This window comes from Carettochelys insculpta, chromosome 2, assembly GCF_033958435.1.
Source record: "Carettochelys insculpta isolate YL-2023 chromosome 2, ASM3395843v1, whole genome shotgun sequence".
Taxonomy (NCBI): Eukaryota; Metazoa; Chordata; order Testudines; family Carettochelyidae; genus Carettochelys; species Carettochelys insculpta.
The window spans coordinates 71,107,267-71,130,923 of NC_134138.1; the positions used below are offsets into that span (position 1 = coordinate 71,107,267).

The window sequence follows — 23,657 nt, forward strand, 5'->3', positions numbered from 1 at the left end:
TTTTTCTCCCCCTAAACCAGATGGCTCTGTTATGGTGATTAGTAAGCTTAAGACTATTACTATTTTATTTCTCTCCCTACCCTCCTTGCAAGACCAGGAAACAAATTTAAAGGGATTTATTATAGAGGGAAAAAAAAAATCAATTTTATAGAAGTTTCCTACTAAATACTTTTCTGCCCTATTACAAAAATAAACTACAAGATAAAACTTGCTGCTGCTTACATTTACAGGAAATCTCAACACAATCACATTTGTCAACATTAGATAATGGCTTGCATCAAGTAGGTCATTAGTATGCTCTCTCTATGATCTCCTCAGCACCCTAACATAAATGGTGATCTTCCAAATCTCTGCACTTGACACTGTAGACACCTCAGCAGACAAAACCCATAAATCAAGATAAATTTGTTTCTATGAACAAAAGTGTGATTCTGTTGACGTAATATATGGATTGCAAGAAAAATTACGCATTTCAGCAATATGTCTGTACCACACAATGCAATTCCTATGGATTTCTCTGCCTACTCTCAAAAACGAAAATTTACAACCTTATTACGTAAACTTCCAAGGGCTCTATCAGACCATTAATAAAATGAGTTTTGAACATTTAAGAAACATATACTTGGCAAAAGTGAAAGATGATTACTGAAATAAAGTAGGAAGTCCTCCACATTCACTCAGTCATGAACCAACCTTAGGCCAGAAAGAAAAGGCAAATGTTCTCTCATGAAGCAACTGAGCAACTGAAGGATCTCCATCTTCCAAGTAGAATCCATCACGAGTTTCATCCCTTGCAGTGCTCATAGATGCGTTGCTTTCTTCATCGAAATTCTTACCCTGAGAAACTGTTCCTGCTGAGAAATAACAATCATTGGGCATTAGCCATCAACAGACCAGTCATTCTAACTCAAAATTTTGGAATATCAGAAATAAATATTACAGAAGAAAGGAACCTCCTTTTTAAAACATCCAAAATTGTATTTTTAATGAAGATTAGTCACACTGCAGTTTCACAGATGAGTAACATTTGCAATAAAAGCTACTCTTTTCACAGAGAAGCATTCCATAGACTACTACAGAAGATCATCAGCTTAAATTCTTTTGCTGTAAATGTCTGACTGAAAACTTGCAGTGGTCAGACTACTGGCATTTCAGGAAAAAGTGGAATTTAGTGTATTATTTTATTAACCCATTAAGAGAAGGGTTTGAGGTCTCTCCTGAAAGATTTTAAAACAGGAAATAAAGAGTAAAAAAACCACTTAAGACTGGTAATCCTGAGGTACAATAACGCTTGTAATTTTGACACATGGAGGAATGTGTTGGGACAGATCCTCTACAGCTTTTCTGTAGGGCCTATTTTATTGACAAAATTAACTATCTTGATATTAACCTGCTGTGGAGGAATTCCCACAGTAAAATAAAGCTGTTGTAACTGCTTGTACGTGCTGTATGCCACCCCATCCAAGATACTCACACAGAACACATGGCTTGAGAATGGGTGCATCTTCACAGTCCTCAGTTGCCTGAATGGCTTACTTTGGATGCCAACTATCAGCTGGCACAAATTGAAAAATTAGCATCACAGCTGTTCTATGTTAGTCAAATCACTTCTGTATACATTACCTTCCAGTTGGGAAGACTCTTCTGATTTGTCATCATCATCAAGTTTCTCCTCTTCATCCTCTTCTGAACCTTTTTCAGAAATAGATTTTGGATCTACATCTGTATTCAGTTCTATTGCTTTCCTTTCACATTTAATAGGTCCAGGCTCAGCCTCAGCATCACATTCCTGCTTAATGACCTTTTCTGCAATATCTGTCTCCTCTTTCATATCAGACTTTTCTTTGGCTGCCGCATTTTCAGACCCCTCAACTTTAGACTCAACTTGTTCTGCAGCCTTGTCATCTTGTACTGGTGTGGATGGGACAATAGGGGGTGTTTGACTGCAGCCAGGACCCAGTGGGTTTAATGAAGACATACTACCTGCATTACCTGCACCTCTGTTTTGAGCAAAATTTCTGTGGGCATCAAGAAAAGAGAGTTCAGGGTCATTCAGAATGTGATAATCTGTCCTACTGACTCCATGTTTAGCAGCACCAATCAGTAAGTCTTTGTCGTGTTTACCACACTCCCACCACTCTGGCAGATCCAAGCTTGGCTGGCACAATTTTAGCCTCTCCCCCAACTGAGGGTGATGGAGAACCTGCTCACGAATTTTCCGTAACAGTTCTATGCGATATAAAGTTCTCGAAGCACGCTCCTCTGTGATTGGTTCAATCATGGTGGCAAGATCTGGAGGTTCTGTAATGAAATTGGATTTTCATTGTTTAACCTGATTGAATATATGAGTTGGTTTTTAAAATAAATTTAAAATGTAATTCTTCTATTACCATGTTTTTTGTTATCTAATCATGTTGCAACAGGATTGGTGTTTTAAATTTCAACAGCCATTCATGTAGATTTTTTTATTGCTAGTAAACTTACCTTCATCTGGTTTTGCTGGCATCCGGCATACCCGCCTGCACATGGTCACAAAACAAGTAAAGTACTTCTCCAAACTCTCATCAGACTTCTTATCAAGCCTAGCAAAAGCTCTGAACTGGTTCCAATCAAATTGTTGTTTCATAGGGTCAAAGATAACCCCAAAAGTAGACACTACACGATAAAAATCTGCTTCTTCTCTTCTTGTCCATCTAGAGTGCAAAAAATTAAACCTATACTTAGAACAAGGCCTGATAACTGTTTAGTTTTCAGAGATATTGCCAAATGGTACTTAGAAGAAATCAAACTCACTTTTGACGTTTTTCAGTTATTATCGCTTCTCGTTCTGCTTCTAGTGCTCTCACTTCCTCCCTAGGCCGACGTCTTCGTCGGTCAGTCTTCATTAGTGCCTCTTGCCTCATTTGTTGCCTTTTATAGCTGCGCTGATAGGCAGTAATGAGGCGGCGTAGACGGGTAGTCAGGGTTGAAGTGGTGGGCCAGTAGAGTTGGCCTAACTCAGCATTGCTTTCACTGTGCTTGCCTGGAAAACAGAAAATTTGTGTATATAAGGATAACATTAAGCATTTCAAAGTTATGAATAAACAGACTTCTGATTTTGTAAGTGTAAATATATTTCATTACTCTAGAAGTGAAATGAATTCAACTGGGAATAACTATTTTTGTCTGAAGGGGAAGAATGGATAAGATTAATTAAAAAACCTACCTCATAAAATCATTCAAGTATTTGTCAAATTTATGTATAACCAACTTCCTCTTATTCCTAATATTGCTTGCCCATTATTGACTTTATGACATCAAGAAATTTGCATTAGGGAGTCAAGTTAATGCAACAGATCTCTAAACACACATACTAAAGTTATTCAGTCCCTTATGTGGAAACACTTAAGTTTACGATTTGCCACCTTATTATTTTTTATTCTCTTACACTTGGCAAGCTCCCTCACTACTGAGCAAGCTATCTTAAATCATTTCAAGATTATCCCCTGGAAAAATATCAAGGGTTAGACTTTCATATCTGAAATATGCAGGGTTTTACCATCCCATAAATCCCACTGTGTAATCGGAAACTGAACAAGACATATAATAAAGTGGGATTACTCACAAGTAACAAAGAATTACTGAGAAGATCTAAGAGACTTTGACAAGTTGGGCTTTTTTGAGTTTTGACACAGATTTGTCCAAGACGACTAAGCTAGTATCTTAAATATTGGCATTAATATGGACTATGACTACACAGGTAGTTTGCCTTAGCCGCTCCCTTTTCACTTTCTCCAACTCTTACTTGTTGTGTGGCTCTCTATGGATTCTTCTTTATCTTCTGGAGGTGAGTTTGCAAATTCCTTCGGGGGGAAAAAACAAGGGTTCTGTTAGTTTTAGGTTTCAATTGTGCTTTATCTTTTAGAGGAAAAGGGGCCAACTTCTAAAGCAAGGTTTGATGATCATAAAAGCGTTTTAATCAGGCAGCTTTTGAACTTTTATAATTGAACATCATTCTAAGAACATTTATCCGTATGTACTGAATGTCAACGTTATGCATGTGCATTTTTAAGTTGAGGTTCTTACATCAATTTCATCCTTGAAAGGAGTTCTGGTTGGTTTATATTCTGGATCCTCATCCTCTCTGTCAAACTCTCCCCTATGAAAAATTTAAAATGATAAAAACAGTTATCAGAAAAGAACAAGCTGTTTTTCCCAAAACCACTCATATTATTTATGTTATTAGTCTAAATGAAAGTGGCAAAAATGGAAGTATCAAGGAACAAGTGTGGAGAAAAAGCAAGCATTCATCTGCAATGACTTATTGGCTACGTCTACATGTGAAGCCTACATCGAAGTAGCTTATTTCGATGTAGCAACATCGAAATAGGCTATTTCGATGAACAACATCTACACGTCCTCCAGGGCTGGCAACGTCGACGTTGCGCAGCACCACATCGAAATAGGCGCTGCGAGGGAACGTCTACACGCCAAAGTAGCACACATCGAAATAAGGGTGCCAGGCACAGCTGCAGACAGGGTCACAGGGTGGACTCAACAGCAAGCCGCTCCCTTAAAGGGCCCCTCCCAGACACACTTGCACCAAACAACACAAGATACACAGAGCCGACAACTGGTTGCAGACCCTGTGCATGCAGCATGGATCCCCAGCTGCAGCAGCAGCAGCCAGAAGCCCTGGGCTAAGGGCTGCTGCACATGGTGACCATACAGCCCCGCAGGGGCTGGAGACAGAGCATCTCTCAACCCCTCAGCTGATGGCCGCCATGGCGGACCCCGCTATTTCGATGTTGCAGGACGCGGATCGGCTACACGTGCCCTACTTCGATGTTCAACTTCGAAGTAGGGCGCTATTCCCATCCCCTCATGGGGTTAGCGGCTTCGACGTCTCGCCGCCTATCATCGATGTTAACATCGAAATAGCGCCCAACACGTGTAGCCGTGACGGGCGCTATTTCGAAGTTAGTGCCACTACTTCGAAGTAGCGTGCACGTGTAGACATGGCTATTGATACGCAAAGGTATCTCAAGCTAGCCTTTATTTATTTGCTTCTATGAAAATAATATTGGAAGTACTTTTATGGTGTATTAGTTAACGCATTATCACACTTTGTATCCTCAAGCAGATATAAATGCAGTAAGTGAACTCATGCCTATATAAAATTTATGAATTTCCTTCTTACCCATCACCACCATCTGCTAACATGTCTGTCCCTCTCTGCTCAGCAGCTATGGCCTTGGCATCAGGCATACCAACCCGCTCCAGAAAGCACAGGGTAGGGTCAGCTCTCATAGAATTGTACTTCTCATAGCCTGTACCCAGAAGTAGGATACAAAGGATGGGGGAGAAGAAGGAAAAACAAAAAGGGAGAAATCATACCACAATTGAACTCAAGGATTTATGTTATAAGGACAATTTGTACATGTTTTACTTTCACAAGACAAACCTCTCTTCAAAGTCTCGGTGATGATGAGGCAAAGTGTTTCATAAAAGAACTCAGGATCCTAGAAATTATTCTTTTTCTATTCATGCAACAAAATATTCTCGTGAGAGTAACTTTGGTACAAAAAGTACTAATGGAACACATTCGTAACAAATAGAGAATACCATGAACAGGAAAATTTTCAGGGCTTTGTTCCCATATTCAATTTTATGTGACACATGAAAAGCTTCTCAACGGTTACCTTATGGGCTCTATAGCCCTTCTCCACATTCAACCCCATCCTCAGCCCCCACCCCTGCTACAGCTCTGGCTGTGCCGGAACCCACAGTATAGGCTGAAAAAAATGCTGCATACATAGGTTGTACACAAGGCCAGCGAACCTGTCTTATTAGGTTTAGGATGATGCATGTCAGTAAGATGACACTCTTTCCTCTATAGTTTTCAAACTGCTGTTTGCTTTTTTTACTGCCCAAGTTGACTAGATGGAAAATGGCAGATCCCAACAGTGCACTGCAGGAAAATGATTTTTAGACTAGACTTGCCTCAGCTGAGCCCACAAAACAGAGCTGCTGTACATAGGCAGAACAGCACAATTCAATTAGGATTTGTACTACAACACACTGCACCTAACTGCTGTAGAGCCTCAAGCCAAACTGTAATCATGAAAGGTTTTATAAGCCATCATTCTCCCCTTTAGTCAGGCTGGGCTGCTGAGAATACCTCTGCAACCTCCAGAGAATTGGGATTATAATCAGGAATCGCTCACTGTATATATCATGCCAGCTCTGCATCCCCAGCCTTTCAAAGTTAACAAGGCTGCATCCCACTCAAGGGAGCCGGGAGTTCTCAGCACTGACATTTGTGAAATATTGCTTGGAACAAAGCCCAGGAGGCACTTGTACAGATTAATAGCAGAGGTTAAGCCCACCGTCCACTTTGACACTGGTTGGCAGAGTTAGCAAGTGAAGCAGTGCTGGAAGCAAAGTTTATGGAGATCTATAGTATTGCTTGGCTATTATTAAAACAAATATGGTTTTGTTTTATTTACAGCCAAGGAAGTAATGTTTTCTTCTCAAATGTTCTGCAAACATTTAAAAACAGCATCTGATATTTACAACTCATTTTAGATTTTTTTTTAATACAAGGGGAAAAAAAGGAGATAGAAGCCAACAGTTCTTTGGAACTATATTTGTTAATATTATGACTGGATAGCTTTAAACACACAGAGACTTACAACTGTATTTTGCTCAGAGTGAGACATCACTTACCATGTTTGAATACTCCAATTAAAAGGGATTTATCTGCTTCTTTATCCCACCAGTCTGCAGGAACCTCAGCATGGAACGGTTCAGGTATCCACACGTCTACTTCACTGGAATGACAGTGGTACCTTTTTTTCCGCCCCCCAAAAAAAAAATTAGTTTCGAAAGACTAAGCACGACAACTATGTGCACTAAAATGAAGTGCTAAACACTATTTAGCAAACATGCATTTATAGGAACAAAATCTAAAATCCAGATACCTCAAAATAATGAAAAATGGACCAACTTCAGAATTATTTTGGAGTTTAATGTTTAAAGACTGTCTAAGAGAATGAAATGAATTGCATTTGATGTTAACTTTAAAATACATATTCATTGTTGTAAGCAGTGGGTGAATATGAACAAAGTTCAAAACCCCACTTTGTCCCTGATGTCTTCCCTCCCCTCCCGAATACCCAGTGCTTAATGATTTAACAGGCTGCTTGAAAATAGATGTGTAAGTTGATGGGTCATGAAGGTCTTTAAAATATCACATAGTATTTTCAGATTATATTATTCAATGTTATAAAGCAAAGAATAAACCAGCACTTGCACTAACCTTGAATCTGCACCCTCTAAGATCTTGTCTGCTTGGTCCCCTATAACTTCTTGTCTTAGATAGTACAGCATGCGGACACGCAGCAGGACCCTGGAGAGGAAGGCAGAGGGGGAAAAAGTTCTTAACTTCAGGACTGTTTGCCAACAGTGGCTTTTGGCAGCTGCTGCTGTTCATCCATCATCCTGCCAAGGCTGATTAGCCATGCTGTATGGTAGGCTTGAAGCGTGACAGATGGTGGCACATAATCACCTCTGTGTGGTGCTTTCTGCTGGCTTCCAACAGGCCTGCCTGGCAACCGCTTACATTGCACAGAGAGGGATCGAGCTCAACCCAGCCCAGGCGCATTTCATTTAGTTCTACCTAGTGCAGCTTGTGAAGTTTAAACACGTACTCTACCACTGCCTCTGAAGTATTGAAGCAAGTTTGTAAACAACTGAGCAGATGGCTTTCAGTAACTGTTCTGCTTCATTATCTCATAAAATTTCCTCAGCTGCTGCCTTAATACCATTTTTGGAAGCACATCAGAAGTTGAAGGAATAAACGAGATATAAAATCTGGTTTTACTACCTTACCATAAACCCTCAATATGGAATGTCAGGTTTTTCAGATTATACAACTTTTTGCTTCACAGATTGAAAAAAACCCAAACCCCGCCCCCCCCAAATTTCCTTTAGTAAATATTAGTTGTTACATTTTTCTATTGAAGTTATTTTATTTTACCTGTGCATCTAGATAACTGCTAGTGGAAAGTGGATATTAGTTATTCGGGTTTACTGTCTCATTTCCAAAATTCTACAATTTTTGAACCATTATCAAGTTATCACAGTCAACGTTTAGACAACTGGAAATGGCAGGGACTGGATTTTGAAGATGGCTAGGAAAGCATTCTTTATAGCAAAAATCTACCTGGAAAACATGCTCAGTACATTTACCCAATAAGGACACCCCCTGCTGCCCAATTAATGAAGTAACATCAATGCTAACGACAATGGATTGTTCAGCCCACCCTCTGAAGATGAATTTGCAGTCATCACACCAACTGTTGAACTGCTGCTTCTTCTGGAATAGGGAAGGTGATCAGAAAGGCAGTAATCAAATTACCAGCTTGCATGTAAAAACTGAAAACGACCACCGATTTTGAGAGCCCCTAAACAGCAAATATCCAGTTTTGAGTGCGTGATTTAAAGAAGTCCTATGAAGGTAGCAGGGATTAGGTTGTGGCTGGAATTTGAAAGAGTCTGGTGTCCACTACTCAAAACACAGGTGTCAAAGTTTCAACCCACTTCATCCGTACACTCACAGGGATCCCTCCGGGGCTCATAGCTGGAGATATCCAGATATGTCTGTGCGGGCTTCGCGACTTTTGAAGACCACATATAATGACAAAAGCAGGTGAATAACAGCAGTTGTTATATCAAGCCAAGTATGAAGGGAAGAAGGGAAGGAAAAGAGGGGAAAGATTTCCTCAGGCTATTCCACTGCCTCTTTCAAAAGCCCAATGCATCAAACTGGTATGTAATTGTCACACAGAAGGACAGAATGTTGATCCTTATAGCGCCATTTTTGGCTGCTTCCTACTCCAGCATCCTCTAGAGGGGATTCATTTGAGTCAGCACCGAGCTTCCTCCACTTCACCCGAGGCTAAACATGTTGTCTCTGACATTACTCACATTCCCTGTGAATCTGGGAAGGGATCAGACTGGGACTGAAAATGGTCCTGCAAAATGACCTGCCATCAGCTTTCCCGGTAGTGTTAATTGTGTTATGATACTATTAAGGAAGACAACTGGGAAGTCTATGATTCTGAGGTATAGGTTGATATAGGAAGGGGCAGGACACCTAGGTGGCAGCTGAATGGGACAGCTGTGATGCAGGAGTTAAATAGTACCTTCATTTGCCCTTCAAATAACTAAGTGGATTTGAGGGACAGTTTAGAAGAATCAGAAGGGCTTTTGGGGCCCCCAGATTTGCATGTTGTTTATTTTCACCAGTAGGTAGAAACTTTCTCTTAGCTACACCAAGATATTGGAAATACCTGATAAACCATTTAAGTGGCTTAACTCATTCTCTTCAACTGCAGAAGAACTGTTATGCCCAAGGACATGCTCAAAGAATCTCTTTCAGTACCGATAACTTCTTTTAAATAGTATGACAGTGGTAATTAAGACATGCAGCATAGGTCATAAAAGCCTCTCAGTGGCACGTCAATGTATTATATATTCATGGATATCAGTATGGTAAAGTAACCATGCAAAAACAAGAGGCTTTTTTTGGGGTGGGGAAGAATTAGGTCGAAGATCTTGTAGAATCCTGTAGAGACTCTGGGGCACAGCATGCACAGCTGACATGCCGAAGAGAATCAGCACACGATAAAAAGATAGTGACAAAATACCCAACTACTAAAGTTAGGTCTGCAGTTACTATCCAGAAAGGCTAGGGCACCAGGAAGGCTTTTTACTGCAGTCTACAGCTACATTCTATGAGACAATACTGGGTGCAGCCTGCCTTACACTGTGGTGTGTAGGCTTTGTATCATGGGCGTCCAACCTTTTGGCTTGCCTGGGACACATTGAGTGAAGATAGTCTTGGGCCGCGTACAGAATATATAATATAGTTAATGCATATAAATCACATAATAATGTTAAAAGTTTATGATCTTGTGGGGCCACATTACTAGCTGTCCAGGGCCGCATGCGGCCCATGGGCCACAGGTTGGACACGCCTGCTTTATATTGTATCCTTATTGTACACGATGCCATAAGTGTAGGCATAGCCTAAGACACTACAAAAACTAAGAAAAAAGAATTCAGGTAGTTGTTCCTATTTTACATTTACTTAGCACCAAAACAGAGAATTAAAAAAGAAAAAGAAAAAAAACCCAATAGGATAGTTTCTGCAAATTTAGAAAGTCTAGAGTTAGAACAACAATTCAAGGAGGAATGGATATTGAAATTTGATGGGAAAAGTAAGATTGGAAAAACTGTCAAAGCAGCTGTTTTAAGGAGGGATTAGCAGGGAAGTGGAAGCTTAGGAGGCTAAAAGTTGAACTTTGTTTCAAGAACAGAGCACAGCAAAGCTGGGAAGATGACAAAAGGAACAGTAAGAGTTCAAGAAGAGTAAGAGAAAGTGAGGCGTGTATATAAGGGTGAGCTGCAACAGCGTGCTGACTCAGTTTGGTGTGGTGAGGGCCAAGATCACACATGAAGGGACTCAAGGAAAAGGTGATGTGGTCATGGGAGACTGGGAAGAGAAAGTAAAAAGAATTGTAGAGAACTAGCTAGAAACAGAACTGTTATGGATAACTTTGCTGCCACACATCACTGGAGAGGCTGTCAAATGTAGGATCCTCTCCTCTTTTTTGCCATGTTGTGAATAATGAAGGATCTCTCATTCAGTAAGCAAAATGAACTCTTCTTGAAATGTCTTTGTTGGGCCATTCATCCAGAAAAAACAAACAAACTTACAGTCAATCACTCTGGCCTCCTACGAACTGATGTGGTGCTTCCTCACAGAGTCAACAGCAATGTACTGCAGTTCACAGCCCCACTATGTGAACCTCTGGCTCTATTAGAAGATAGCTAAATGAAGGTTCACACACAGTAACTGTAAGCTTACTTTAACACACTTACTTATTACAGTGATGTTTGAGGTGTTTCTTATAGCTGTCCTCTTGAAACAAGACATCTGGGTTACAGCTTGTCAACCAATCAGCATCTTGCAATACTGGTTGTGAACTCTGGGCTTTCACTTTTTTGCCTTTCCTTCCCCTGGGCACTGGTGCAGATAGACCTACAAAATATTCCCCAACATTTCTGAGCCTCTGAATTGCAGAAGTTCAGTCCCAAGGACCCCAATGTGCATTACCAACAAACTGATATAAACACTATCACTGCAGCTATGCCTGAGATAGAACATGAAAACTAACAATGAGTGGCAACACAACAGTTTAGTACAGGAATCTCTGAATACCAATGTGGCTGGAACTATAGGAAGAATTTAGCTTTGAAGAATACAACTACCCCAGGTGGAATCTGGACAGAACACTGGGGTTAAGTTCCCTGCATCTGTGAAAATTGTCATGGGAACTCACGAGCGCAGGTGGTCCGGATCTATGATTCACGTCTTATTTGACAGAGAGCACCTCCAGCAGCACAACACCCTCTAAACCCATTCCGGATATTGGCTTAGTTCCGACTCAAGAGTGAGTACTACCCACTGAACCAATACCACTTCCCCCAGCACATAATATGTCCCTTCGAGAGCTCCCAAACAAATAACCAGTCTTCCCTTGCTAAGCTTGTTAGCTATGACTAGATCCGATCTCAAATCAGCATGGACACATTTTTAAAAGAGGTTATCACTGCAGGAAGATCCCATCCCTGCTCCCCACTTGCACGTTAACTTGGTCTGGTGGGTGACATACCGGAGTGATTAACCAAGGCTCGCGTTTGTCCATCTGCAGTTGGAGTGATCAGATCCCATATGAAACTTTTGATATTTTCATCCCCTTTGTAATGATTAAGACAATACACCAGGATTGTCCGACAGATGGTTTCGACGTCTTGTTCTGTCAGCGGACGTTTATAACGCCCGTGTGAGAGGATGTCTGTCCATCGACCCCACCTACAAGAAAATTATCCTCAAGAATATAGTTCTGGCACTGGGATTTCCATTTGCTACTTTAATTTTAATCCCTGAGTGCCAAGTGGGTTGGGAGCCCCTTTACTTGTATTAACACATTTTGCATTTCTGAGTCATGTCAGGAAATCCAACTTCCAGCACTAAAAGTTACGAATGCTTATTTAACAGAGCACACAATAAGGTCACTGCTCGTTAAAGCTACAAGCAAATTATACTGGTAATAATAAGATACACAAGTCTAACAGAAATATTTCTAAGGAGGTATAAACAGGGATTTCAAGCATAGTACAATTTTGGGATTTTTGGGGTCACTATTTCATAATAATCACATGCAATCTTTCTAGGAAAAAAGAGACAAAGTGACAATGAAAGCCCACCATGAGGGTAGCCATGCATAGATACCTGCCTGTGAAGACATAAGGACTTAAACTAGGCTACCTGCCATGAGATTAGTTCAGTGTCTAGTTCATTAACTGGATTTCAGCATAGTACTAGATGATGCTTTTGGTTACTGATTAGAAATTATAAGACTTGCATGCTTCAGAACGTTTATTGACAGCTCTCTTTGTGCTGGTGTAAAAAAAGATTTTTTTTTTTTTTAATATATCCTTTCAAGAAATTCTACCTACCCATAGACCAAAAGGTTCTTCTCCACTCTAAAACATTCACTCCTTGCATAACCCTGGGATTTGTCCTGAGGTCTACGGGGCTTTGAACAAGGCTTTTCTTCAGAATCACTTTCCAGGTCTGAAAACTCCATTAGTTCATCTTCTTTGACTGCACTATACAGTCTGGTTTGCTTTCTTACTCTTGGTGTATCAATAACTAGGTTGTTCTAAAATGAAAGCAAAGTGAACATGAAAACTCAGAAAAATCCTGTTTTAAATAAATTAGGAACTTGTATAAAGACCTCACCCTTCCATTTAAGGCATCAATATCCAACTCAGCCTTCTTAGCCCACTTCTGCCAGAAATTAGGGTCATCCAAGGAGATGTCTGTCCTGTTTCCAGATGCAACAAAGCTAGCCTAGAAAATATAATGAGTTCTTTACCATATAAGCCCCATGAAGAACATTCCATTTTTAGTTGTAAACAAAACTACATTTTCAAATTTATGTTATAAAAGAAAAAAAAGTAGCGTCCTTTAAAGTTCACATTCTGAAAACACCAAAACATAGCGACTGGACATGCTGAAACGTCAAATATACACTTATATGAAGAGTTACACTGCCTCATCAACAGGCAACAGTAAGTTAGACAGCCCAAATCTAAAAGCTAAATTCATGCAGAAAGGTAATATTTTATCAACTTTGTCTTCATATTTCAAAGCACACCTTTGCAAATGTTGAGCCCTTGCCTTCAGACTCAATAGTAATTGTGTGCGTTCGCCTTAGGAGAATCTGATCAATGTCTTCCTCACAGAACTTGGAACCCTCATCCTCCTCATCCATAAGAGCACCATAAGCCCCCTTTCGTAGAAGATCTTCTATTTCTTTCTTAGAAAGCTGCTGTACCTATAATTTAGAAGGAGAGACAAAAGGCTGCTTGGAAATGTCATTGTTTACATCACATAGCAAGACCAGTTTGTCTTTTACTTAGCCCTTAAAAACTGTAAACTTCTAACATGTCAATAAAAACTACTCAGATTTGTTGTGCTTAACTTCTGCAAAGAACAATAAAACAAAAGTTTAACCAATTTTACTCACCTCCTCATGAACTTTAACTACAACTACAGTAAGCAAGAAATATGATATTTATGACCTTTGGAAGTCTGTGCTTGAACATATTCTCACCCCATTTGTAGCATTTTCTCTTCCACTCATAGACTGCAGTACAGCTTTATCAAGGCCCAGCTTTAAACTAGCTTTGTCAAACATTTCTCTTTCATAAGAATTCCGTGTAATCAACCGGTAGATTTTCACTGATTTGCTCTGTCCAATTCTGTGGCATCGAGCTTGAGCCTGGAGAAGCATAAGAAGGAATACAGAGTTACAAGTTATACTGAAATGAAAAGTCAATGCCTAGAACTTAGTATATTTAATTTAAACACTCAAAAATTTAAAATATGATTGTCAAGCTTAAAAGTTTAAGGAGCAATAACAGTTTCTCATAACTAGGTAGAAAAATACACTACCGAAAACTCAAGAAAAGTTTAACAAGAATTGCCTCTCACAATATTACCTGGAGGTCATTTTGGGGATTCCAGTCTGAATCAAAGATGATGCAGGTGTCAGCAGCAGTAAGATTAATGCCTAAACCTCCTGCCCTTGTACACAGCAGGAAAACAAATCTATCAGAATCAGGTCTGGAAAACCTGTCAATAGCTGCCTGACGAAGGTTGCCTCTTACTCGACCATCAATTCGCTCGTATGGGTACCTGAAAAAGTTGCATTATAAGCAGAATTTTAGTATCGTTGTCTCATTGATAGCTTCCTACTATCTTCCTACTTTCTTTTTTTAAAGAAAAATCTCAGCTTGACTACTTGGCCACCTAAATTCCAACAATGTAGAGACCCGAAGAACAGCTCTATGTTGCTCAAAAGCTTGTGTCTCTCACTAACAGAAGCTGTTTCACTAAAAGATATCACCTCTTCCGCTTTCTCAGCAAAGTAGAAAGTGTCTACTTTATAATTAACTGTGTCCAAACGTGAAGAAAATACTTCATTCTCTTCTTCTGAGCAACTTTCAATGCAGAAACAGCTCTCCCGCGACAGTGAAACAGACCTTTGAGCTAGAGTTAGCCATCATTACAGTAAACTGCAGAGGGACAATCTATCTAAACAATAAATTAAAAGGTGGTCCCTTAAGGTTCTAAAACATCACTGCCATGAAGAAATACCACACACCTTTGCAATTACAGGTATGCTTTTTGTTTTAGCCAGATCATTACTGCGTAACACTGCTACATGTTTAAGTGCCATCTTTAACAATATAGATCATCCACAGGTTAAATACTCTGGCCACTGAGGAAAATGCAATTTATTTAGAATTGCATTGTATTGTTGTTCTCACCGTCTTTGAATGAGGTAGTCTTCCAGTATGTCCAAGCAACGCACCATCTGGGAAAAGATAAGCACCCTGTGGCCACCAGCCTTCAGTTTTGGCAGCAGCTTGTCAATCAGTACTAGCTTGCCAGCAGCCTGGATCATTGCCTGGAGCTGAAAATCTGGAGAGTCGGCATTGTGTGTTTCTTTAAACTCTTCCAAAATTTTCTCTTCAGCACCTGCAAAGATTGGACAGCAATACATGAATAGTGTAAAGGTTTTAATAACAAACAATGAGCTTGCCTTCAATACTCTGTGTAAGCTCCAGGAATGTTTTAGGTATTATGTACATAAACATTTACACAAATATACTAACCTAAACATACACACAGGCACACAGATCCAATGCACATGAACGAAAAAGGGGATCTTAGCTGTCAACAAAAAAATATTAGGCATTAAACCCCTCCCAACCAAATGAACTTTGACTATTAGAAACAGAAGTATTCCAGCAAGAGAACGTCAAACCAGAAGTTTTATAAAATAGAAGACGTGTACCAGACAGACACTGAACAATTTTATAATAGATATTTAAGGGATAGAAAAAGCAACTGAACAAACAAAAGTAAATGTGAAAGATGAATATTCTCACATAGTATTAAGAAACTGTATTTAGTTTTAAAATATATATGTATGTAAGTGTAGAAGCTGCAGACACCTGCTACTGCCACTGTACATTCACAGAGCCCAAGCTCAGATAACAAAATATTTAGCTGGAAAAGTAAAGAGCTGTGAAATTGTTTTGTTTTACCTTCTACTTAGTTTTCTTCTCACTGCACATATTCTTTCCTCTCTGCTTAGTCTGCAGAGCTATCCAATAAACACACACACTTACAAGCGCGCACATGTTTTTGAGTCCCTCTTTTCCATGTAAGACTCCTATGGCTAAGAAAACTGCCTGAGACAAAAGGTAGTTCAAGTTCCAAGCCCATTCTCTTTTTGACCTCTCTTGTGAGGCTGCCAACAAGGCAGCCATTTTGAATAGAGGTTAATCATGTAGACACCTGCACACTACGAACTAAACAGACCACTAAAAGCACATCAGATAGTTACTGTCAGCTGTGCAAGAAGCTTCACATAGGGTATTTTTCCAATTTGCTTTCAGGTGATTCCACATCCAAGGAAATAGTTCTTCTGTGATCCTTTTGAACAACGAACATTTTTCTCATTCAAATCTTGTACAAAAGCTGTTTTTAAAATTATATATTTTAGAGTTGTGGACAGACCATCTTGGACATTTGCCTTGTGCAACATGATTGAGGGTAAGGAGGACAAAACATGATACACTTTTATTGACCCCCTTTTTTTGAGTTCCCTTCATAGATTAAACGTATGTGATCGCAAACTGGGGCAGGCAGTGTACTGAACCAGCAGTCCATCCAGTGAACTGTCTCACCTATTCATGAGCTCAAGCCAAGAAATGAGAATAAAAGTTAATAGATTTCCAATATGACTGACAACTCTACATCAAACAAGGAGGACAGAGTGCATATGATAGAATGTAGGCCAGGTTACCTGGGCAGACACCAGAATTGCTCAGCAAACATCAGCACCCCTAGGATTGTTGTAACAGAATTCACATGAATAGTGCATGTGAAACGGCTCACAAACAGAAACATCTTCAGCTGAAGCTCATAGGTAGGTTCTTTCCCACCAGACTAACTAATCATTCATCCTTATGGTGTCAACTCTGCACAAGAATGTCAACTTATTAAAGTAGCATGATGAAATCAGGCAAGAAGAGTAGAATTAGACACATCTTCCAGCCTAGCCTCCATCTAGAATCCCTTCTTGGTGTTGTAAAATATGCAGCCATCCTGACCTATATAGTACAAGAGTCAAATACTTTACCAAAAACCATGCTGCAAGCCGACAGTAGGCTACCAGCCATCTTACGTAGAGTACTATTCAGCCACATCATTTAGATCTACTCAACCTTCCTCTATCAGCTGTGAAACCTATGCTCAAGTTATACAGTAAAACCCCAAGTTATACGGGGGATGCAATCCTCACAACCCCCCCTCCCCCAAATAACTCACATTTTGTGTGTAAGCCTGGAGAGGGGGACCCCTCCTTCTTCCTCTAAGCCCCTGAGAGCCTGGAGCCAGACTCAGCAGTGCCTGGTCACTTTCCTGGCTCCCACTGAGCCCCAGGGAGCCAGGCACAGCAGCACCTGGTCAGTGTCCTGGTTCCCTGCTGCTTGTGGGAGCTGGGAAACCGACAAAGTGCTGCTGCTCCTGACTCCCTGGGGCTGAGGGGCTTCCCCCGTCCCCCCCACCCCCATCTCCCAGCAGTGGCACCCCCTGGTTTCCCATAGCTGGGGGAAGTGGGGAGCTGGAGCCTGGGATTTCGACGTTTGTGTTAATATGATTAATGCATATGTCAAAATCATGTAAAGCGGGGGTTTACTATACTACTAAGACATGAACAAAAACATGCAAACCCTTATATTTATATGTAGTCAACCTACATATAAAACGACATCTTAAGTCATACACACCATAGCAAACCCACATACAAATGCAGCTATTGAGGAACGTCAAAAAGAGTCAGAGTTGGTTAGATAACACATGGACATCTGCAACCACACAATGTACCTTTCCACAACAACCTCTGTCAAAGAATGCACCCACCTTGCCCTCTGTACTCCTCACCCTCCCGTTGTCTCCACTGTCCCTACTTGGGAATTTCTTTTGGGGAGAAGTATCAGATATCTTTGGCTGATTATAAACTAACACCACCAACATTATTCTCTCCCTTCTGCTTCAGGCTATCTTTGGGCTGGGTGGGTGAGAGAAGTGGGATGTGAGGACTACCAAACTGGAGAGCGTGAGAACACTGGCCTATCAAAAATTACTTGTGGGGGCCCACAATGGAGGGAGGGCAAGAGAATGCTAAGCCCTCCCACCATGTGCCACAACACTGCAGCAAGGATCGGCAGAGAGAGACACACTGCTGCTGGCTCTCCAGGATCTGGGGAAGAGAAACGATCTATTAGCCCTCGAGAGTGCTTGTTAGGGAAAAATCACTGCTTGTGAGTCTAGCAAACACACACACTAGGATGTCTCAGAACTCGCAGAAAACGCAGCCATTCCCTACAATTAGAGGAATCTAAACAGTTTCTGCTGACTCCCCATGGAATAGGCTCACCCAAACAAGGAAACGTAAGAAATACCATGCAACTTCAACCACACAATTTCTACTATATATTAAATATAATTGAAAAGTATTGTGAAAAGCTGCCTCAAATTTACATAGGACACCTCATATAAAATAAGATACTTAATTTACCAGTTTGACCAAAAAATTGCTGATTAAAAGAAAAAGCCAAGCAAAAAACTTTCATGTACAACAGTGCATGCTTGCAGAAGCTCTCATGAACTTTACAGCATTTCCCATAAAATACTGCACATCACTCCAGTCAATGCCAACTGTGCTGAATATGACTCAGTGGCTTCAAGAGTCACAGTATTTGCAGAACTGAGGCAAAATATCCAAAGAATAACCTGCAGCACAGCTTTAAACACAAAACACAAGATACTCCAAAATACCAAATCATATAAATCACTTCTTTTTCCTCTATTAAAAAATACTGCAAGAAAATTTAGCTGAGCAACACAATTTGGAAGCCTCACAGTACTCAAAACTAAAAATAGTTTCCTTAGCAGTATGGTCGTGCATGCAGCTGTATAGAAATGGCCCTCAAATAAGGGAGCTTACAATTAGCATCAAATCAAACAACACATGATAGATTACTGAGGGAAAGGGAAGAGGAGTTGGTAGGCAGGAACTCAGTAGGAGGATGAGATTTGTGTGACTACCTTGTCCACAAAAAGCAGATAATGGGTTTGATCACCAAACACATGTAAATTAGCATACTTTATTTAGCTACCTTGTATTAGCTAGCAATGAAGGCATACCCCAGGCCACCATCACATACTTGCTATATTCTGTACTGATCTGAAACAGTAACGTGAGAGTGAAAGACCAAGGACAATTAAAATCTGGTATTTTATAAATGGAAATATTATTTCCAGAACTTGTTCCTACTGTTATCAGGACATGAAACTTCTGCTTTAACTTTATGTCTGATCATCACTTCTTACCCGACAACAAGTTTAATTCAGAAACTATTTTAACTTCTCTATCAAGATTCACTAGAGCTAGAAGATGTGATGTGCCCAACTGCAGCTTTGAAGTGACATACAGCAATAATCTCTAACTTGAGTGGTTTGACGTATTAGCTACTAAAGTCATGCTGGATTTGAAGTGGCGGTGGAGTGGGAGAGAGGATTAAAAAAGTTAGATAAAACAAGCATAATAATCTCAATTTACCAGGGCTACGTGACCAAAAACTTTTCCAAACGTTGGTCCTGAACTTGGACCTAGACCCACAATGACATCTAAAGAGAAACATTTTGTCACTCAGCTCAGGGAAAATAATCAGATGACAACATTGTATGAGTTTTGTCAAGACATGAAGTACCTTTGTGAATTTTTGATGGAAAGGGAGAGAAACTACATCAGTGTGCACAGCATAATACAGTTATAATATCTTGAAACCCGCCCCCATTTGCTATTGTGAGAGAAAGGGGGTCAAAATGCAGGCCTACCATTAATAAGATATGGATGATTGCAGCATTTTCTTAGTTCCATCATAGTGTTTAAAAGATTAGGTACATTAGCTTGACCACCACCCTTGGAGAGAAATGTGAAATTCTTCTCAAGAATAGCACGATAGTATTTTTTCTGAATGTTTGTCAGCTCAACTTCAATGATTGTTTCTTCTTTGGGGGCCAAGTTCTTCTCCACGTCCTCTTTGAGACGCCTCAACATCATCGGCTTCAAAATGGCTTGTAGCTTTTGAACCTAGGAGACAGATCTTTACTAAATAATTGTGTAATGGAAGTCTTAAATACTAAGCTTTTATTTTCAAAATGATATTATACCATGTTCAGTTTTAAGATGATGCTCTGGTTATTTCTCCCACATGCATTGCCTTAACACCGGCAGTTCATGAACCTCTAAAATTTCCTTCATTCCACTTTCTACTCCATTCTCCATAACTCAGATACTTCTGGGTTTCAAAAAGGAAGATTTTCATACAACACGTTAATGACTCAATTCTCTTTTGGTTACCCTAGGGATTCACAAGACTAGTTAAAAATGTATTATTGTGGTATTATTTCTGGCTGATAAACTTCTTCCTTTGTTATGACCATGTATTTGAGGATATCAACTACATCTCATTTGAATAAAATTTACCCAAGGCAAGAAGCCTCATTGCATCCCAATCATGGCAACTGATATACCAGGAGACAAACAGTGTAACAGTTTATAAACAGTATAACTGTCTATAACAGTTAGGCTTTGTTTTTGGAGAAGAATGAGAGGGGACATGATAAGAGTTCTCAAGTACATAAAATGCTGTTACAAGGAGGAAGGACAAAAATTGTCCCCTTAACCTGTGAAGATAGGACAAGCAATGGGCTTAAATGTCAGCAGGGATGATTTAGGTTGCACATTAGGAAAAGCTTCCTGTCAGTGTAGTTAAGCTCTAAATTGTCCAGGGAGGTTGCCGAATCTCCATCATTGCAGATTTTTAAGAGCGGTTTAGACGAACACCTGACAGGAATGGTCTAGATAACACTTAGTTTTAGCATGAGTGTAGATCTCTCCCTTCCAGTCCCACTGCTCTACTGATTCTCAAGTCCCACCATTCATCTGCTGTGCAGCAAATAACTATAAAATCCACTGCCAATGTGACATGCCTCATCCCTCTCTTATGTATGGTTCCTAACGACTAGAGCATCTTTCTATCTGTAACTTTGTTAGTTCAAGTGGTACAGGACTATGTTGTAACTCCAACGACTCCCTGTGCGGATGTCACATAGAATCATAGGGCTGGAAGGGACCTCAGGAGGTTATCTAGTCCATCCCCTGCTTCAAGCAGGATCAACCCCCACTAAGTCATCCCAGCCAGGACCTTGTCCAGCCAGGACTTAAAAACCTTGAGGGATGGAGAATCCACCACCTCTCGAGGCAACGCATTCTAATGCTTCACCACCCTCCTGGTGACATAGTTTTTCCTAATATCTAACCTACACCTCTCCCTCTTCAACTTCAGACCATTACTACTTGTTCTGCCATCTGACACCACTGAGAACAGTTTCTCACCCTCCTTTTTAGACCTCCTCTTCAGGAAGCAGAAGACTGCTATTATCTCACCCCTATGTTTTCCCTTTTGTAAACTAAATAAGCCCAAATCCCTCAGCCTATCCTCATAGGTCTTGTGCTCCAGCCTCCTAATCATTTTTGTTGCCCTCTGCTGAACCTGCTTCAGCACATCCACATTCTTTTTATACTGGGAGACCCAAAACTGGACACAATATTCCAGATGCGGCCTCACCAGTGCCAAATAGAGGGGAACAACCACTTCTCCAGATCTGCTCGAAATGCTCCTCCTAATACACCCTAGTATGCTGTTAGCCTTCTTGGCTACAAGGGCACACTGTATACTCATATCCAGCGCTTCATCCACGATAACCCCTAGGTCCCTTTCCATCATACTGCTGCTGAGCCAGTCAGTCCCCAGCCTATAACAATGCTTGGGATTCTTCCGCTCCAGGTGCAGGACTCACTTCTCCTTGTTGAACTGCATCAGATTTCTTTTGGCCCAGTCCTCCAGTTTATCCAGGTCACTCTAGATTCTCTCTCTACTCTCCAATGTATCTGCCTCTCCCCCTACTTTTGTGTCATCCACAAACTTGCTGAGGGTGCAATCCAGTCCCTCATCCAGGTCATTAATAAAGATGTTGAACAACACTGGCCCCAGAACTGAGCCTTGTGGCACTCCGCTTGAAACCGACTGCCATCTAGATAGTGAGCCACTGACCACTACCCATTGGGCCCGACGTGTAGGAGGTCATTATGATCAACTGCTTCTTTCCCAGTTTGTTTTTTTTTTAAATGTACAACAAAAAAAAAAAAATAAATAAAAATCTGTCTTAAAAGAAAAATTAGTCACAAGTCAAGCATGCAAAAAACAAAAATAAAAAAACACACCACCAGATTTAAGGTGTTTAAAGCCATACCAGGAAAGGATCTTTTGGAAAAAGTATGTGAGCACGTAGTTAAAGACTATCATAATGCATAAGGTGGCTAAATGAAAGTTGCTTGGATAACCTTTATCCTGGGATTTCCTAATATTTAAGTGCTCAACTTTGCAACCGTAGCTTCCTTTTAATGTAGTTTTATACAATATTATAAATTAGTTTCTCTTGGTACTTATAATTTATTTAAATTTAGCAATTTTTATGTTACGCTGCATGAATTTTTAGAAATCTTAATTTCTTTAAATGAGAAGCACAAAAATACTCTAAACTCTTTCATCTCTGACAGCCCTGGGACCAAGAGGTTGCTGGATATTCAAGTATTCTGGATAATAAAGATGTGTACTTAGGAATGCATAACACTAAAGAAAAACAAGATTAGATATTAAGAAAAATAAAAATTTATTCAGAGTGCTTTATTTACCAATAAGAATAGTATTGTACATGGTAAACTTATACTGTATTTGCTGTATTTATTTATATTTACTTTCACTGTACTTAAAAATAACAAGTCGTCCTGTGGAACCTTATAGACTAACAGATATTTTGGAGCATAAGCTTTCGTGGGCAAACACCCACTTCATCAGATGCAATGTAGTGGAGTGCATCTGATGAAGCAGGTCTTTGCCCATGAAAGTTTATGCTCCACAATATCTGTTTGACTAGAAGGTGCCAAAGGACTTCTTGTTGATTTGCAGATACAGATTAACATGGCTACTGACCCAAAATTTACATATGGTTAAAATGCTGGTTATTTGAGAGTTCTAAATAACAATGCCGGATAGGAAAGAGGTTCCTGTAGCATATTTCTGAATAAAGATTACAAGACAATGTTCACGTTGGGTTATGTTACTAACAGGAGATCAGGCCTAATCCTATACCCACTGAGGTGAATGACAATATTTCCATTTGTTTCAAGGGAAAAAGGAGCAGCCCCTTAGTCTATTGTCATGTTCAAGGGACAATTTCAACTAGAAATATAGTCAGTCTAAAATAAAAAACAAAACAAAACAAGAACAGTGAATGCTGTTTATGCTACCACACCGGTCCCCTGGTCATTCTTAAAATCCTTTCGAAAGCATTTTTGAGCTGCTTGGTGCTACACATATGACTGACTAAACAAAAGAACGAGTGAAATTTATTTCAGAAAGTATACTAATGCACAAAGTGAATACACTAGGAAAAGATTTTTCTCCTTTACTATTCTATTTAAGATCTACTGTTTTGTTTGTAATAATAATTAAGTAATAAAATTTACAGCAGCAGGATTAAGAGAAGGGAAGTAACGTGCATGAGTCACCTTACCTGTTCTTCAGTTTTCAGATCACCAAACTCCTGCATGAATGTGGTTTCTGATGGGAAGCGACCTGGCTCCAGGAAATGAAGCAAGCTAAACAGCTCTTCTACAGTGTTCTGTAGTGGGGTACCAGTAAGCAGAACCTTGTGTTCCTTCAGGAGAAAGAAGGAGTTGACTAGAATCAATCTATGCAGATATTTTCTCCTTACGTTTTTCTCCCTTATGCAGTAACGCCTCCAACACTATAGTTTTTGAAAACCTTTT

The 23,657-nt window shown here is 40.0% G+C and overlaps 1 protein-coding gene across 3 annotated transcripts in view; it reads right to left on the bottom strand.

The window, feature by feature from the left end:
- Positions 1-23,657, bottom strand: part of CHD7 (chromodomain helicase DNA binding protein 7) — a 222,973-nt gene that overhangs the window by 7,866 nt on the left and 191,450 nt on the right. For 2 of the 3 annotated variants that reach the window (XM_074987153.1, XM_074987152.1), the window contains 19 exons: positions 23,402-23,545; positions 19,598-19,853; positions 14,953-15,163; positions 14,122-14,317; positions 13,734-13,901; positions 13,275-13,454; positions 12,857-12,967; positions 12,571-12,776; positions 11,724-11,923; positions 10,930-11,089; positions 7,301-7,390; positions 6,709-6,830; positions 5,180-5,309; positions 4,066-4,138; positions 3,785-3,842; positions 2,794-3,022; positions 2,485-2,693; positions 1,624-2,301; positions 694-854 (listed from right to left, as the gene is read on the bottom strand). In XM_074987153.1, coding sequence (XP_074843254.1) covers positions 694-854; positions 1,624-2,301; positions 2,485-2,693; positions 2,794-3,022; positions 3,785-3,842; positions 4,066-4,138; positions 5,180-5,309; positions 6,709-6,830; positions 7,301-7,390; positions 10,930-11,089; positions 11,724-11,923; positions 12,571-12,776; positions 12,857-12,967; positions 13,275-13,454; positions 13,734-13,901; positions 14,122-14,317; positions 14,953-15,163; positions 19,598-19,853; positions 23,402-23,545 — 3,582 coding nt within the window. The remainder of the gene's footprint in view (positions 1-693; positions 855-1,623; positions 2,302-2,484; positions 2,694-2,793; positions 3,023-3,784; positions 3,843-4,065; positions 4,139-5,179; positions 5,310-6,708; positions 6,831-7,300; positions 7,391-10,929; positions 11,090-11,723; positions 11,924-12,570; positions 12,777-12,856; positions 12,968-13,274; positions 13,455-13,733; positions 13,902-14,121; positions 14,318-14,952; positions 15,164-19,597; positions 19,854-23,401; positions 23,546-23,657) is intronic. The other variant, XM_074987154.1, reaches the window with a different exon arrangement.